Source organism: Scylla paramamosain, chromosome 36 (assembly GCF_035594125.1).
Source record: "Scylla paramamosain isolate STU-SP2022 chromosome 36, ASM3559412v1, whole genome shotgun sequence".
Lineage (NCBI taxonomy): Eukaryota > Metazoa > Arthropoda > Malacostraca > Decapoda > Portunidae > Scylla > Scylla paramamosain.
This window is the reverse complement of record NC_087186.1, coordinates 15,506,908-15,524,363: the sequence shown is the minus strand read 5'-3', so window position 1 is coordinate 15,524,363 and position 17,456 is coordinate 15,506,908. Positions and strand designations below refer to the sequence as shown.

At 40.8% G+C, this 17,456-nt stretch overlaps 1 protein-coding gene across 1 annotated transcript; it reads left to right on the top strand.

Annotated features, from left to right (window-relative positions):
* Positions 1–2,822: 2,822 nt before the first annotated feature.
* LOC135091116 (uncharacterized) lies at positions 2,823–14,722 on the top strand. The gene is made up of 16 exons (XM_063988475.1): positions 2,823–2,963; positions 4,183–4,357; positions 5,619–5,756; positions 6,268–6,399; positions 6,856–7,095; positions 7,678–7,838; positions 8,236–8,403; positions 8,957–9,071; positions 9,552–9,715; positions 10,251–10,346; positions 10,625–10,783; positions 11,001–11,105; positions 11,634–11,771; positions 12,388–12,576; positions 13,578–13,674; positions 14,046–14,722. The coding sequence occupies exons 1-16, from the start codon at positions 2,961–2,963 to the stop codon at positions 14,234–14,236; spliced, it is 2,271 nt and encodes a 756-aa protein (XP_063844545.1). The 5' UTR covers positions 2,823–2,960; the 3' UTR covers positions 14,237–14,722.
* The last annotated feature ends 2,734 nt before the right edge of the window (positions 14,723–17,456 follow it).

Here is a 17,456-nt window from a genome sequence, read left to right as displayed (position 1 = left end):
ATGAAGAATGTAAGGATCATTTAATTACCCTACGTGAAATAATCCAATCTCGATAACAAGACAAACAAAACGAGACAAACAGACGGACAGACAGGTGCCGCGGCTCTTATCTTCACCCACCCTCCCTTGGCACCGCGAGGCACTCATTGTTGACACGTGTTATCAGCGGTGAGACTCAGGTTCCAGCGGCGCGTGTCTCCTGCCGGGCTGTGAAGGGCGTGGCTTATGGCAGGTTTAGTAAGTTTGTGTAAGAACGCAGTGTGTGAAGATTTCTTATAAGTATTAGTTGGCTTTGCTTCACCCCTTTTTTAACGTAATTTAAGTGTTTTACATGTGTATCTTATTTTTTTTATTGTTTTTATTTTATTTTTATTATTTTTATTTATTTGTTGTTGTTTTTACATCTTCGTTCCTACGTCTATACATTTTTATGTGATTTATCATTCATATTCGAGTCGTGTTTTTGTTTACTTTTTTAAGTAGTTATTGTGTTGGTTTCGTATTTTTTTATTTAATTTATTTTATTTTATTTTATTTTATTCTTTACGTTATCACTGTGGCTATTTTCAAAAGACACAGAGATGACTAGTCGGGTTTTCATTCCTTCTGTATACCAGTGGTGTAGAATCCGCGTCAAACCATCAAATGACCATCAATTTAGTAAAAAAAAAAACGAATATTCCAGTAACTCCCACAAAAGCATACCTAAAGGACGACCTTGAGACCACGATCCTTTGCTTCTTACGGAAAGGTTTTATCAACAGCATGTCACTATTATTTGCTAGGTATTGAATTCATTACTCTTGTTATTATCGACTATTAACGCGTGGGACGCTTGGTGATCTCAGTAAAGTGACGGAATACAATTATGTGTAACTGACTTCTTATCACAAAACTGCGCCATTGCGGGGAAACAAAAAAAAAAAAAAAAAAGAAAAGGTATCATGTACGTACCACGCAACAATTGTCATCCTGAACAGGTAAACACGACCTTAATTAGTCACATCTGCGCATCAGGACAGGTGAGCAATGCGGGTGGGAATACATTACGAAAGCAACATGTACAACGCTATGGTAATGCAATGATACATGGGGCTGTGTAGCTTTTTTTTTTTTTTCAGAGGCCATGGACACGATAATGAAATGCGTCAGTGTAGTGTTGTTTGCATTATTTCTAGGATCATGTTTCCCGATTGCTCTTGTATATTGTATGTTTGTTAAGCATTCACTGGTGTTTATATCATCACTACTGTATAAACAAGGCTGACCAAGATATTGCTAATTATTTTTTAACATGCAGAAAAACTATTTGTGGCAATTGTGAATTATTTATGTATTGTATGCACGTATTTTAAGTATCCATTAGTAGTTCTTTCTTTAAACTTGTGTAGAAAACTGTGTTAGGTTACTGCGGATTGCCCATGTTGTATATTGTATGTTAAGTATCCATTGGTGTTTGTATTAGAATTACTGTATATTCAGCAATGGCCAAGATGCTAGTGATTCTTCCCTTTAAACTTAGGCTGAAAAATAACTTAGGGTAGTAGTTATTTATATATGTACTTAATTGCTCATTAGATCACTTCAGTCAACAGTCAACAAATTAGTCAACTGCTTTCATCCTTAATGGAAGATAACGCATTGAAAGTTTTCTATAGATAATTGTATCTATAAACACCTTGACCTTCCATTCGTCTGCGCCTTATGACTTCGTCGTCTTGGCGCAAAAATTTCAGTCGTGCTTAATTCTTGCAAATTTTCAGCCAATCTATCAATCAGTCTTCCACTTCGGTAAATTTTTAATCTATCACTCAGTCAATCAGTCCCTTTCGTGTAAATTTCAGTGAATCAGTCAGTATTTCACTCGTGCAGTAAATTTCCAATCAATCAAATTTCTCACTCATGCAAATTTCAAACATTCACTGCTGCAAACTTCACCCAGTCTTCCACTCGTGCAAATATTCAAAACTCTTCATATTGTCCGTAACCTCCCCGGTCAGTGTGCTAAGATGCAAAGGCAAGTAAAGCAGCCACGTGACCGGGGTGTTGTCGAGGCAGCCGTGGCAAGGATGGGAGTACTGGTGCCATTCTATTTACAGGATAAGGATGACTTGTCGTTGTGGTCTGCCCATTGTGTAGCGCCAGGCGGACTTTGCTCCCGGCTGGACATAATTAAAAGGGTTTGATTCTTCTTTAGGGGATTTAATTCTTTCTTAAAGGTATTCGATTCTCCGTTAAAGGGATTGGATTGTCTTATGAGGATTAGCTTTTCTTTCCTTTTCTTTTCTTTTCTTTTCTTTTTTCCTTTCTTTCTTCCCGCAGTAGCTGAGAGAGAGAGAGAGAGAGAGAGAGAGAGAGAGAGAGAGAGAGAGAGAGAGAGAGAGAGAGAGAGAGATGCAAACTTCACTTGAATTGTTTTGGGTTGTTTCTCTCTCTCTCTCTCTCTCTCTCTCTCTCTCTCTCTCTCTCTCTCTCTCTCTCTCTCTCTCTCTCTCTCTCTCTCTCTCTCTCTCTCTCTCTCTCTCTCTCTCTCTCTCTCTCAACAGCGTTCATGACATTAGTGGTTCATATTTTTCTCTTCCGTTATCGTATTGCAGTGATTGTGTGTGTGTGTGTGTGTGTGTGTGTGTGTGTGTGTGTTAATCGTTATTTTCATCCGATAACAGAGTAATTTTATAAGTAACAATTTTCTCACCTTTACGCAATGTCGCCGTCATCGCCTCTTTTATCACCACTAATGGGGCACCGGGTATTGTGTGGCGCTTGGGGGGGTGGGAGGGAGGGAGGGGGCGAGAGGCGGGGCGTGAGGCGAAGAGCGCAGATTCTGGGCATTTCACCTTCGGACGCTGTGTGCTGTGGCGAGGTTGTGGTGGTGGCGGTGGTGGTAGCTAAGTGCATGCTGCCAAACTTCTTCCCGAGCCTGTACTGTTTACTTCCCCACATTACAAAGGACGTCTGCCATGGTGAGGATGCTTCAACGATCTTGTATTATATTGGCACCCAACTTAGGACCATATTCTGAATCGCTTCTGCGCCGCACCTCCGCTATTTTCAAAATGGTCTGGTTGAAGATAAACGTGTTTTTTAAGGGTGCTTTTACGGTTCTAGTGACAGATTAATAAGATTTCTACATTATTGAAAGGAGGAACAGTCTGTACGAACTCACTAATCATGTCTGTGTCCTTAGAAAATAGTCATGGTGAGAGATGGGAGCGTTTCTGAGTACTGGCCTTAAATTCGTTCTCTCATCGTTTCAAAAGCCGCAGAGGGATTAGTCGGATTCTCATCATTTCTTTTTCCCTTTGGTGATGCAGAATCCATGTCTAAATATCACTAGAATCATGAAGCATCCTTGGAAAACCGTTATTTCCCCTGGAGACCTAAAATTATTATTGTAATCGTGAAAACACCCTTCAGAGCTCCAATATTTTGTAGCAGTCTGTTGTAAGAGTCGAAATAACACGCGGAGATTTTTGAGAACACCGGCCTCGTTACAGTTTACGTGAGATTTGTAGAAGTTTGGGAATTTCATGCTTATCATGTAGATCTTTTTTATTTATTTATTTATTTTTTTTTTTATTAAACATTTGGGTGATATTGATTTTACTTTCTTTTTCTGTGTCATCCAAGCAAAACTATTACAGTGAAATATATAACGAATGTACTGGTTCGTTTGTGTCAGTCTGCAAAGGATTTATAGAAACGCAAGGAATTTCATAGTTTTATCATGTAGGGTTTTTTTTTTTTTATATATATATGAAAGAATCGTGTTAAATTAATTCAACTTTACTTTTCAATCCCGCAAAACCAATACACCGAAAAAAATAACGATTGAGCTGATTATTTCAATTTGTCAAGGATTTATGGTAACGCGAGGAATCTCATACATTTATTTTTTTTATCATGTAGGTTTTTTACATGAAAGAATTGTGTGAAATTGAACTTAGATTGCATTTATAACCACACAAAAATAATACAGTGAAAGAAATAACGAATATACTGATCATGTGTCAGTCTGCCAACGATTTGAAGAAGTAAGAGCAATTTCAAACTTCTGAGCAGGTTTAGTTGAAAAAAAATCCTGTGAAATGACCGTAAATTGCTATAAAAACTACATAAAACCAACACAACGATGACGGGTATCTTAAATAATGAAGGACCATGATATTCTTCACCTCGCAGCGCCGTAACTTCGCGGTGTGGGCGGCGGTGGTGGTGGTGATGGCCTCGAGGTGTGGGGCGACGGGGCGGGAACCGAGACTGACAGCAGAGGAGCGGGAGGCAGCGATGAGGCGACTAGAGCGAAAATCCAGAGATGTCCCGTTGTGCACGCCCCAGAATGCTGCGGAGGAAAGCAGTAAGTACACGATGAAGGACAAGAGAAACATAAGTGGAGAAGTTTGTCAAGCAATAGATTAAGCTAGTGAATTTTTAATGATGCCGTTAGTACATAGTAAGGAGCTTTTAACCTTTTCTGTGGTCTGTGGTCTTCCTCTGCACTGAACAGTAAATAATAATAAAGAAAAAAAGGGAGTAGAGAATTAATTATATCTTTTCGAGGCCACTGAATTATTTAAGAGACACCAGTATATAATTCAGTGCCTAAATACCTTCAGATGGATATAGTGAAATAGTTATCCAGCAGTGAAAGCGTTAAGAGATGACTGTAATGGATGACAGGAAGAAACTTGGTTGTAAGGAGTCACTAGGAAGGTTTGCGGGAAGATAACTGGAAAAAAGTTCTCATAAAGTGATGGTAGATGGCAAATATACTCGGCTCTCAGGTTGTGGTTGCTGTCAATAGGGAGCTTTAATATTAGACACGCTCAGAGGAAGGTAGAAGCAAAAACATAATGATTAAAGTACTTCCATCTCACCCTGCACTCTCATCACCTTCCTCTGACTCACACGTCAATGCAGAGCTAATACGGAGCTGTAAGATAAGACAGTTTTAGATAGGAATGAAAAGATAGACATACCAAAAGGAAGATGAAAGCTAAAATATAATAAACACCTCTCACTTCACCATCCACTCTCACCACCACCTCTCACTTCACCATCCACTCTCACCACCACCTCTCACTGACTTATACATGCTTGATATTAGGGAGCTGCAAGGTTAGACACAGTTCACATAGGATTAAAGAACAGACAAGCCAAGAGGAAGGTAAAGGTTAAAACAATAAAAAACAGCACTCACTTCACCCTCCACTATCACCACCGCCTCTCACTGACTTGTACATGCTTGACATTAGGGAGCTGCAAGGTTAGACACAGTTAATCCTTCCACTGCAGTACGAAACAAATAACAGTACCAGAAATAATGCATGAAATCTTTATAGGCATTTACAAGAAAGTAGGGGATTAAAAAGAATAGGTGTTGCAATTATTACGCAGTTTAAACATCAGAGGTGGCTGTAGAACAAGTAAAGATGTCTCAGAGTGATTAGTAATTAAGGAAAGCTGTACCAAATAGACACTCAAAGGGTTAATATAGGAATAAAAAAATAGATGAGCTAAAAGGAACGTGAAAACTAAAATATAATAATTAAAGAACTTAACTTCCACTTTACCCTCCACTCACCACCTTCCACTGATCCACTTCTTGCCCTCTCCAGAGCTCATGCCGCCCTTGCCCAGCTCCTTCATCACAAACCTTGAGCTGACACACCAGGAGGAGGGGAAGCTGAAGGTGATGTACGGAGCAGAGGCCTTCGACAGGATACTCAACAAGGGAGTCCTGCGCTACGAGCTAAGTAAGAGAGAGAGAGAGAGAGAGAGAGAGAGAGAGAGAGAGAGAGAGAGAGAGAGAGAGAGAGAGAGATGAGTTGCAGACCAAACCAGGTACACTAAATTAAGGCCAATATTAAAAAATGCTATGCTCTCTTACCATGACTATTCTCCAAGACCACAAAGATGATTGACCAGGTTCTCAAGAGTGTTTTTCCTGTTTATAATATAGAAATCTCGTTAATCTATCACCAGAATCATGAAAACTCCCTTAAAACTCCATGTCACTTCAATTAAACAGAGCCTTTTTGAAGTTGTAGAGTTGATTTGCAGAAGTGTTTCAGAATATGGTACTAAATTTTGTTTTTTTTTATTTACTTATCAATTTATTTATTTACTCATTTTATTTTTTTTTTTTGTTTATTTTTACTTATATTTTTTTACTTGTACTTTTATTTTTTTATTTTTATTTATTATTATTTTTCACTTATCTGTTTTGTTTTTTGATGTGGGTTTTTTGTGTGTGTCCTTCATCAGGTGAAGGCATCATCCTGACTCGGCCACACGACAAGCAAGAGATCATTCACTACAACCTGGTGAACAATGAGTCACTCATTATCACCACCGACACTTCCTGCGAGGATGAGGGACAGGGGAACTGTGATCCAAGTGAGTGTGTGGAGGCTTTGTGACCTGACCTGATCTGGTTTTGAATGGATGCACTCTTCTTGATTGTATCTGTGGCAGAGTTGGAAGCTTGGTTGTGAGGTTTGAGGTTTTTGTACAGGAAAGAGTATGGTAATGGTTGTGTTTTCCTCAATGTGTGTGTGTGCGTGTGTGTGTGTGTGTGTGTGTGTGTGTGTTTATATAGTTGTATTTATGTAGTTTTTTCAAAGGATCTGAGTGGCTGTCATGTGGTTCCTTCCCATGTATGCTGTCATCCTGTCTTTTTTCCAGTTAGTGTAGCAGTCTAGTGGAAGCTGAGCAGACAACAAAGATTGTATAAACTTTAAATAAAATGGCTTTGTATAATATTTGGCATTTACATAATGTTAATAACCTATACTGTATATGTTTTCACTGATGGTTGACGGAAGGGTTTTTCACCACACCTGTCGCTTGCAGAGAAGAACTGTAGAGCTGAGTCTGTGAGGGCAATGCAGAAGGAGATGAAGGACATCTTTGGCCTCGGCCCGGTAAACGGCCAGACTGGGTACTACGGCATCAATGGCATCCTACGGTGGCCACTGTCACTGAGCTACGAGTACCGCGGCAACATACAGTGCCGGGGCATGCTGTGTGACCTGTTTGAGATCTGCATGCAGAGCGAGGGCAGCATGGCACTCATCTCGTACTACTGGTCATGTACGTTGTGGAATGATATTGTAAGATGAAAGTATCAAGCTAATCAATCCTTCCTGAATGGTTCCTCCTCAAGCTTAGTAATGTGCAAGCTTAGGATAAGATGTTCAAACTTGCCACTGCCATTTAAGTGGTGAGCATCAAGTCTGAACATTTTGATGCCTTGCTTAGAGAAAATTGTCTGTCATCGCACTGTCACTAGCAACAAAGGGTTACTGACTGTCTGTTACCATGTAAGACAATACAGAATTAGTATTGTGTTAGATCACAGGTGACACTTGTGGCAGATGCAGTTAGGAGAGGCTGGAAACTCTCTCAGTCCATGGTCTTCTAGCTTGCTGATTCATACTCTGGCTTCTGTTGTGATGGAAGAGGCAGTCTTTATATCAGCCTCCCCCCTACAGTAGTGTCTATTTCACTTATTTTGCATTTGTTTCTCTTCTTTTCTCTTTTATTCTAAAGGAAATCTAATGTTCTTTTCACTTCTTCATATGTTTCTCTCCCAAATACATAACAGATTTACCTGTCATGCATTCTTTTCCATAATGTCTCTGGAATGATCACTGTTACTCTTGACGGTTGCAGTGCCAAACTGGAAGGTGGACGGTAACAAGGACCAGGTGCCGCTCGCCATTGAGGTCGTCTCCACGGACAAGCTGGAGCCGTACTTCACTCGCGCTGTCAAGCAGCGATACGACTTTTATGAGTTTTACAGCAACATTCGGCCTGATATTGATAGCTTGGAGGTGAGGCCAATGATTTGGTGTAGTAAATGTCTGGCACAGCAGTGATTACCAAGCTTTTCTGTGACTTTCTGATTAAAATACAGTGCACCCCCCATGGCCTGCACCATTTGCAGTTCTCATGCATTCAGGTTTGGTAGTTACAATTAATATGGTAATGCTGTTTGGTATGAGAAAAAGCATGTCAATACTGAAAAGATTATGCTATATTGATATAGAACTTGCTGATGCATTCATATTTCTTATTCTCAAATTCCCTTATGGGCTCCTGAAATCAGGAACCTCTCTGTGGTGGAAGCTTGTTTAATATATACATTTTCAGCATTTAAGAGCTAATTCTTGCAGTACATGGAACTTTTATATTTACTGGTGTCCCCTGACCAGTCACTCCTCCCGGCAGCCTCCAGCAGACGTATACTGCAAGCGGCGCAAGAGCCAGGAGGACCCTCCAAAGAACCCTCGCTTCTTCTCCTACAGCTCAGAGACAGTCATTCCCATCACCCTCAGCCTGCCAGTAGGAGACGGCCAGACTGGGGACTTCGAGTTCACAACCGCCTTCACCCATGATGTCAGAGCCTTTCACTACTTCTTGTTCTCCCTTGCTGTTGTCTTTCCTCCCTTTTTTCACAATATACTTCATGGAAAAAGACAATAAGAAGGATGCAGAACACTGGCATGAAAGACTTATTAAGACTAGAAAATTGTTAGATGGTGGCTTCAAACACACACACACACACAAACACACACACAAACACACACACACACACACACACACACACACACACACACACACACACACACACACACACACACACACACACACACACACACACACACACACACACACACACACACACACACACACACACACACACTAAAAAAGGATGAAATGTGATAAATGCAAGGAGTTTACATCAACTAAAGCAATAATTGGACGAATATAGATACTGGGTCATGGGTTTTGTGAGGGTAATTCACATCCTGCATCCTACAAGTAAATGAATAAACTCTCTTATAAACTCACAGAACCAAGGAAAGCAAATATAATATCCTACAAAATTCCCTTCAAAGGCAGTCACTTCTCACACTAACCTTCTCCCTTCCCATTCTTTTCCATGCAGGGTTACTATGATTGGGAATCCAAGATTGTGACACTTGACTATGTGCCTTGGTACATCTTGGGGCAGGAATATCGTTACGAGCTTGAGACGAAGGAAGTCCAGGAGTTTAACCAAGGTGTGATGTGCTGTGGTTATACTGCCATAGATAATTCATTGTCTTGTGTGATTTTCAGGGTTTGTTAATGTAATGTGTGTTGTAATGCAGTGACAGGACATTCGTGGTTTGTGCTCATTTGACATGTTACGAGTGAGGTCATCAGTGATCACCAAGACCTGAGTGAGTCATGGGTGACTCAGCTGTTGTGTCTGGTGAGACTGTTACAGTATGTTGTTGCACCTTGCTTCTTGGCATCCTGATTTTGACTTTCTTCTCTTGTTAAACCACATTTAAAAACAAGCTTTTTTTTTTATTTTTCTATTTATTTTTTTTATTTATTTATTTTTTTTTTTTTCTTTACTTGTATCTATGTAACTTCTTTTCGTGTGATATGCTAGATTTTCTTTCACATGCTTTACATTCAGTGACTAACCCATTTGTGGTGAAGAACACTTCACAAACTCTGCACCTCACCTGACACTGCCTACCACCCCACAGGCCTGACTTACTACATGTACCGACACCTGGGCACGTGCTTCATCCAGCCCATTGAGAACATCACCTCTGCCGGGGATGTGGTGGTCAGCAACAACGGCACTGTCTCCCTGCTGCCCCCCTGGATGTTTGAGGACTTGGATGGCCCGTGGCAGTACAATGGCATAGTGAGTCACATTCCACTTCCACTTCCTTGCTTTCACCACACTCATGATTTCAACACATTTATCCTCCCATTTTGGATAATCACTCTTTTTCCTCTCTTTTGTTGCCCTGGCCAGCGTCCTTATATACATATCTGCTGTAGTCATATTCTAACATTCAGAATACTTTAGAAATAATTGCATAGACTCAGAAAAAAGATAGAATATTTTTGTAATTTTAGTCTAAGTAAAAAACTATACTAATTTGAAGACTCAGAAAAAAGATAGAATATTTTTGTAATTTTAGTCTAAGTAAAGAACTATACTAATTTGAGTGTCCAAAAACTGTAAATGATTGTAGGAAAAATTGTGTAGCAGTAAAAGAGATGCAAAGGAAGGACAGGACTCTCTAAACAGTCTCTTTGCCTTCAACTTTCACTTTCACACAGGATTCTGCTGTGTATCCATGCTACATTGTTACAGCGACTGTGCATTCAAGGTTGTCCAGTGTTAAATCATCACCCTTTTATATTAATGTGTCTTGTTTATTGTTTCCCAGCACATGATGAGGGGAGTGGAGGCCAATGTGTGGGTTGGCCAGAAGGATCTCATAGGCTTTTTACTCCATGAGAATTACGTTGAGTACTACGCCTCGGTGAGTCCTGACACTTAACACTTCCTGCTTCATGTGTGAGCAACGTAGCACTTGTGTAATTCTTCCATCCACACAGCTGTTTATGAACCTGCAATGCTGTGAAGTGGAGTAACTGTCACATCAGTCTTAAGCAGTAATTAGTAATGTTATGTATGAAGTAAAGCAAATCAAGTTAGTCTCATCTTATAATTTGCAATGCTGTGATTTAAAGTAAATGTCACAGCAGTATTACAAAATATTATTAAACTTAGTGATTGGTGACTTACTGTTGTTGTCAGCCCCTGGTGATTGATGAGCCTATCTTCATGGAGGATCAACCCAGAGCGGCACAGAAGTTTGTCGCGCCGGAGGTCTGGGTGACGCCGGGTGATCTGAAGCCGGGGGATAAAGTTGAGCTGGATAAAGTCCCCATGAGGCTGGAGCGATACCTCAACATTGTGAGTGTCATGTTAGGTTTGTGTGTACGTGCTTGTGAATTTTTCTTGGTCATAATAAAGAGGTCAACCATAACTGCTCAGCATTACCAGCTATGAAATCTTTATACACAGTTCCACATTACAGATTATCTGTGAAGTTTTTATAAGATATTTATAACAATTTCTCACTAAGGGTTACTGGTGATATTGCAGAGTGTAATGTCTTCCTCTTCCACAGATTGCAGGGAAGCCTCACCTCATCAACAACATCTTTGACTACCAGACACAGCCGCCCCACACCCAGTCCATCGACATCTCCCCCTGCTACCCAGACAATGCCAAGGCAGGTGGTGCTCTGGCCTTCTCTCTCTGTCCCCACCCCTCCTTACTGCAGATGAGACTTGCTATGTGATCTCTCATTACTGTGGAGAAATTATTTGTGCTTACCATCTGAAAGCTCAGCTGGGAAATCACTCTCCAAATATTTTTCAGAATCCTCAAAGATAATTTGTTCATAGAATTAACATTTTCACGGTTATGGATTTTGAAATCAGCAACAAAATTGATACTTAACCCTTTCACTACAACAATTGGCAACAGGAGGAACATTGCACAAAGACTACAGCCATCTACAGGGCAGAAAAAAAAGTATTAAGAGAATAAATTTTCCATTGTGTAGCCAGCAAAATGTTTAGAGGTGACTAAAACAGAAATGTGTATGAATTATTTATGATTAAGAAAAGATGTGGCAAAACACAGTGAAAGGGTTAAAGCACACAGGTAAAATGAGATGTTTAAAAAAAGATTACATTTAAGATATGTAATGTCATTTTCATCTGCTAGATAAGTAACCATCTCTACCTCCCCTCAGATGAGACACTTCCTGCTGGAGCTTCCTCCAGACAGCCTGAAGCAGGTGAAGGGGCTGGAAGACAACCTCCTTCACGCGGCACAGATGGCCATGTCCGAGGTGGCCGTCATCTCACCCCTCAGGATAAACAGAGAGATGGTACACACTAAACATTTCCTGTTGCTCCACACTCTGCTGTGTCATGCTGGCAGCAAAGTGCTATTAGTTGATTAGCTGAAGTGAATACAGGGAGTTTTCTCATGGATGTGTGTGTGTGTGTGTGTGTGTGTGTGTGTGTGTGCATGCATTCAGCTGTTATTTTCTTGCAAGATAATGTATCATATACTACATTTTCTAGATTATGCACATTGATGAAAGTTTTAAGCTTAATCTCTTACTCCTTGTGTTTACAAGCAAGAAATGCAGTTATCATTACTTAAGCAAGAGTTAACAGTACCTTCACTTATTCATCCTCACTAGGAAACTGTAAAGATCCCTGCCTGGTTCAAGAGGGAAGTATCAATGCATTTCTAAAACTTAATAGCTCCTAATAGCTTGCTTATCTCTTTGTTACATTTTTTTGTGGTGCGGCAAATGAATAGCACTTCCCTTCCCACCTCACACTTTTCCCCTCACCACAGAGATACTTCTAAAACTTCCTACTACTTTCATTATCTCATTATTTTGTTATACTTTTATTGCAGTGGTAAATAAGTAAAGCTTTCCTTCCCACTTCACACTTTTTCCCTCACCATAGTCTTTATTCCCCAACCAGCTTGATGTGAGGGACGGCAAGACCTTCATCCTCTTCACCATCCTGCCGCTGCCCGCTATTGTTGGGGACTCGCCAGGGGCAAAGGAGGAGAGTGACCTGGACACAGCTGCCCAACTCATTATTTCAGCCGTGGATAGCTCCAAGCTGATGATCGTTGTCCACCTGGATGGAATCATAGCATCAGTGGAGGTGAGGTGATGTGTGTGTTCAGCCATATCCTTGTACAGTCATCCCTCAATAGGCATGGTTTCAGTTTCCACAGTTTGACATGAATTGCTGCCAACCAGCAGCCTACCTGTGTTCATTGCTTTTTTCTTTATTTTTTTTTAGTTAATTGATAAAGAGAATGTTTGTAATCATGTACATGCAGTTTTCTTCACTTAAACAAGGCTTTTGGGGCTCAGGGATGTTCTTAAGAGGGGTCATTATATTTTCACTGATCTTCCTTATCCATGGGTGTGTCTGTTACCTGACCCCTGTGGATAACAAGAGATGGCTGTGCAGTAACCAGGAGAAAATTGTTACCCAAGATTGTTGTATGAAGAAAATGCTTGTAGTAGAAAAGTTATCTTAAAACTGATGGTATAGAAAGATTATTCCCAGACTCCAGAAAATGAGGTTGTCTCTATCATGTACAGTATCCTGGAAAAATTGTTACCATGTCACTTTTCTTGTCAGATGTTGGGCAAGAAAATTACCCAAGAGACAGTGCAGTAGAAAGGTTATTGTAAACCCCCAAAAATATTCCCAGACTGTAGAAGATTAGGAATTGTCTTCATGGTCTTGTACAGTATCCTTGAAAAAAACTGTTGTCATGTCAGTTTTGTTGTGAGATGCTGTGTGAAAGTTACCCAAGAGATGGATCTGTGTGAAGAGAGTGTAAGCAATAGGGAAGTTATGTTAAAGCTGAAGGTATATGGAGATTGTAGAAAATGAGGTCTTCGAAGTAAAGATCTATAAGGAAAGTAACCATTACATCAAAGAAAATTAAAAGGTTATCTTAGAACTGAAAGTGGGTAAAGAAAATTATTCGTATAGAGAAAAAGAGTTGTTTATCAAAGACCTCAAGTCATGTGAATAACCGGATTCCTAGATAGAAAACTAGTTATCTCAGCAGTACAAGTGTGTGATGAAAACAGTACCCAGGTTGTGCAGAATGAGATGTAATGTTCCTTTGCTTTGCCTTCCAGCCAGTGTATGTCATCCTGCCAGCCCAGTCAATCAAGGAAGTGACCAGGAACAAGGACAACTCATATGTCGTCACCACAGACAAGGGCTACAGCTCCGGTGAGTCTCTTTGCTGCAGTCTCCACCATTTCAGCTTCTTATGTTGGGTTCATAATGGAAGTTATCTGAGTTTTCAAGAATTTGCCATTGTTCTATATATTTCATCAATTAGCCAGCCTTATATTAAACTTTTTGTGGTTAACAGTTGTCTTTTTTAGTTTTCTTTATCCCCTAGTCAATCTCCCACTCAAAATTTGTCAGGGAATTGCAATTAAACTATTTTTATAGTTTCTCATCTTCTGCTAGTCTCCATAACATGCAAGAAACAGCTATTTTTTTTTTTCTCATCACTTTCCATCAGTCTCCTTTGCATGCAGGGAATAAGTAAAGCTGCAGGAGTATTTTTGTGATGAGTGTGTTGTTCCTTGCAGGTGACATGGCAGGCCTGGCTTTTGGGATGCTGATACTGGCAGCTCTGTTGGGTGCGGGAATAGGTGTGGCCATCCAGGGCAGGTCGGAGGGTCAGGGGGGCCTGCCAAGGGTCAACCTGGCACGCAAATCAAACGTCACAGCCACCAACTCCATCAGCATCTCCTCTGACATGACGGTATCAGATATTTAGCGTGTTTTGTGAGGTGGGTGGAGTGTTGGGAGAGATTGTAGTGTGGTTAAGTGACTGGCTTGTGTCCAGAAACCTTGTATGGATCAAGACAAACTAATGTAGCTCTGAAAGATTGTTGTATAAGTATTCTTGCTGCATGTTTTATTTATGTAATACTGTATAATTAAAGTATGTAGTGTTGTAGTGCATGTGTTTCTCTCTCTCTCTCTCTCTCTCTCTCTCTCTCTCTCTCTCTCTCTCTCTCTCTCTCTCTCTCTCTCTCTCTCTCTCTCTCTCTCTCTCTCTCTCTCTCTCTCTCTCTCTCTCTCTCTCTCTCTCTCTCTCTCTCTCTCTCTCTCTCTCTCTCTCCCTAGGCTCTAGACAACATGATAGTTTTTTTTATAATGCTTGTTCTAGTGCAAAATGTCTAGTTAAATTGAGTAATTTTGTTTTACATTCAATGAAAAAAATTGTAAAGTCAAAATTAAAATAAAAGTTCATCATTGACTGTGTGTGTGTGTGTGTGTGTGTGTGTGTGTGTGTGTGTGTGTGTGTGTGTGTGTGTGTTCTGTATTATTAGTGATGGTTGGGATGGAACCAATTAGTAGAAAAGAAATGGTGAAGCATCAAACAACCAGACTACTATTTTACTGCCAGCATTTGCCAGTCCACTAAAACACCGACACGTTACCTATCCAAACATATTATAACTTTTACTTGCGCGCACACACACACACACACACACACACACACACACACACACACACACACACATATGAGAAACTAGTTATTTCTGTGGTCTTTCAAACAATCCTTATGAAAGAACAAAATATTTAAAAATATGAGGCCATTGTGTGAGTGGTGGTGCAGTGCAGTGTAAAGGTGTGTGTGTGTGTGTGTGTGTAGGTGAATGACACACACACACACACACACACACACACACACACACACACACACACACACACACACACACACACACACACACACCTTTACACTGCACTGCACCACCACTCACACAATGGCCTCATATTTTGAAACGCTTTGTTCTTTCATAAGGATTGTTCGAGTGGACCACAGAAATGACTAGTTTCTTGTAGGTGCTTCTATTAATAATCTATAATCTTTGCTGAACAATGACTGGAACATTATGAAAACCAATTAAAAAATAAGTAACTTCCATTGGTTTACGGTCACTTGGAACTGGGCAGATGATATTAACAACTACTAGAGCCAGATGAAAGATATATGCCACATTAATAGCTGAGAGTCTATGAAATATTTTTCCAGTATTTGATCAGGTCAACTCTTAATAATTGTCCTTGAACAGGGTACAAATCGAGATGTCTTGGTCAGTCTGAAAAAAGAAAGATCTTCCAAGACAGAAATGTTCTTGGTCCATCTTTGAACAGACTCAGAAGTGTGAGGTCCCCAGCACAGCCCATGCAGGGACCACACACAGGAAGCACAATCAAGTAAATATGATGTGAGAAATATTAAGAGCTTTCATGAATCCGCTTTCTCTTCCTCCTCCCCCCTCCATATTTTCCATCCTTTATTACACACTCTCTCTCTCTCTCTCTCTCTCTCTCTCTCTCTCTCTCTCTCTCTCTCTCTCTCTCTCTCTCTCTCTCTCTCTCTCTCTCTCGTCTCTCTCTCTCCTCTCTCTCTCTCTCTCTCTCTCTCTCCTTCTCTCTCTCTCTCTCTCCTCTCTCTCTCTCTCTCTCTCTCTCTCTCTCACACCACACACACACCACCACCATCACCACCACCACTACCACACACAAACAGACACACATAGTAATAGTTAAGACGTCTGTCACTCTGAGTGTCAAAACAGATGCATTATTCATACAAGGGCGCTCACTGTTTGTTGTGGCCAGCAATACAACGAGAGGTGACACGGAAAGATTGGTCAAACTATAGCATTGTGTGTGTGTGTGTGTGTGTGTGTGTGTGTGTTTGAAGAAGGATAGGTATTTCTGTATAGCTGGAGATACGTGGAGAAAGAGGAGGAGGTAGTGAAGGCGGAAGGGGAAGAGGAGGAGGAGGAGGTGGTGGTGGTGGTGTTAATGTATGGAGGAGGTAGTGTTGATGTATGGAGAAGAGTAAGACAAGAAGAGCAACAAGGTAATGAGTGATAGAAGAAGAATTGGGAGGAAGAAGATAAGATAAGGAGTGAAGACGCAAACGAAAAATAACAAATAATAGAGAAAATGCCAAACAGGGAGATAAATGGGGATAAAAAGAAACTTAGAGGAGGAGGAGAGATATCACTGTGTAAATAGTGATAAGGGGGAGGGAGAGGAGAAGGAGATGGAGAAGGAGGGACACGGGGGGCAATGGGGGCAGTATTAAATATGGAGGGGGCGCGCACTTCTCTCTTCTTGGTTTCTTTATTTCCTTCCTTTATTCCTTTTCTTTCTTCTTTTTTTCTTTTCTTTTCTTTTTTTGCAGAAGAAATGTTTGTCATTTTTCTCCTCCTCCTCCTCCTCCTCCTTCTCCTCCTCCTCCTCCTCCTCCTCCTCCTCCTCCTCCTCCTCCTCCTATACTCTCCTTCTCTCCCTTCCTACTTCTACACACAATGAAAATATTCACGAAAAATTACATATATGCTATGATGTGTGTGTGTGTGTGTGTGTGTGTGTGTGTGTGTGTGTAAGGGAGACAACGATTCATGTGAAGTGAGCGATATTCTCTCTCTCTCTCTCTCTCTCTTCTCTCTCTCTCTCTCTCTCTCTCTCTCTCTCTCTCTCTCTCTCTCTCTCTCTCTCTCTCTCATCTCTCTCTCTCCTCTCTCTCTCTCTCTCTCTCTCTCTCTCTCTCTCTCTCTCTCTCTCTCTCTCTCTCTCCTGCCCATGGAGAGGGGGTGTGGCTCCAGCAGTACTGTGGGCGGTGGGGGGTGCTGTGCCTCACGCCGACTCACTTTAATGGCATATTGCTGCTAACTTTTGACAGAATCGAAATATTTAAATGTATCCTGGACCTCGCTGTTACTCTTTCATTGGTGGTAACTATTGACAGAACCCGGAGTATTCTAACCTTTAAATGAAGTATATTTTGCCTCTTCTTGGCCAGGGAAAGTAAAGCGTCCATTTCTTAAAGTTCAGAGCTGAGATTTGAAACCTTCGGCAGTTCGTAAGGACCACCGGTGTGTGACAAACAAGGAAACTAACTTTACCTGTCTTTCAGTTTTAATCAAATATTTACCTATGTGAAAACTTGTTTATCTCCAGTCGCTATC

What these genes read in the sequence shown, in the direction of transcription:
- LOC135091116 (XM_063988475.1), top strand. An exon ending in AGTCCTGCGCTACGAGCTAA is followed by an intron (nt 5,757 to 6,267) that starts GTAAGAGAGAGA and finishes GTCCTTCATCAG; the next exon opens with GTGAAGGCATCATCCTGACT. An exon ending in GAATCATAGCATCAGTGGAG is followed by an intron (nt 12,577 to 13,577) that starts GTGAGGTGATGT and finishes TTTGCCTTCCAG; the next exon opens with CCAGTGTATGTCATCCTGCC.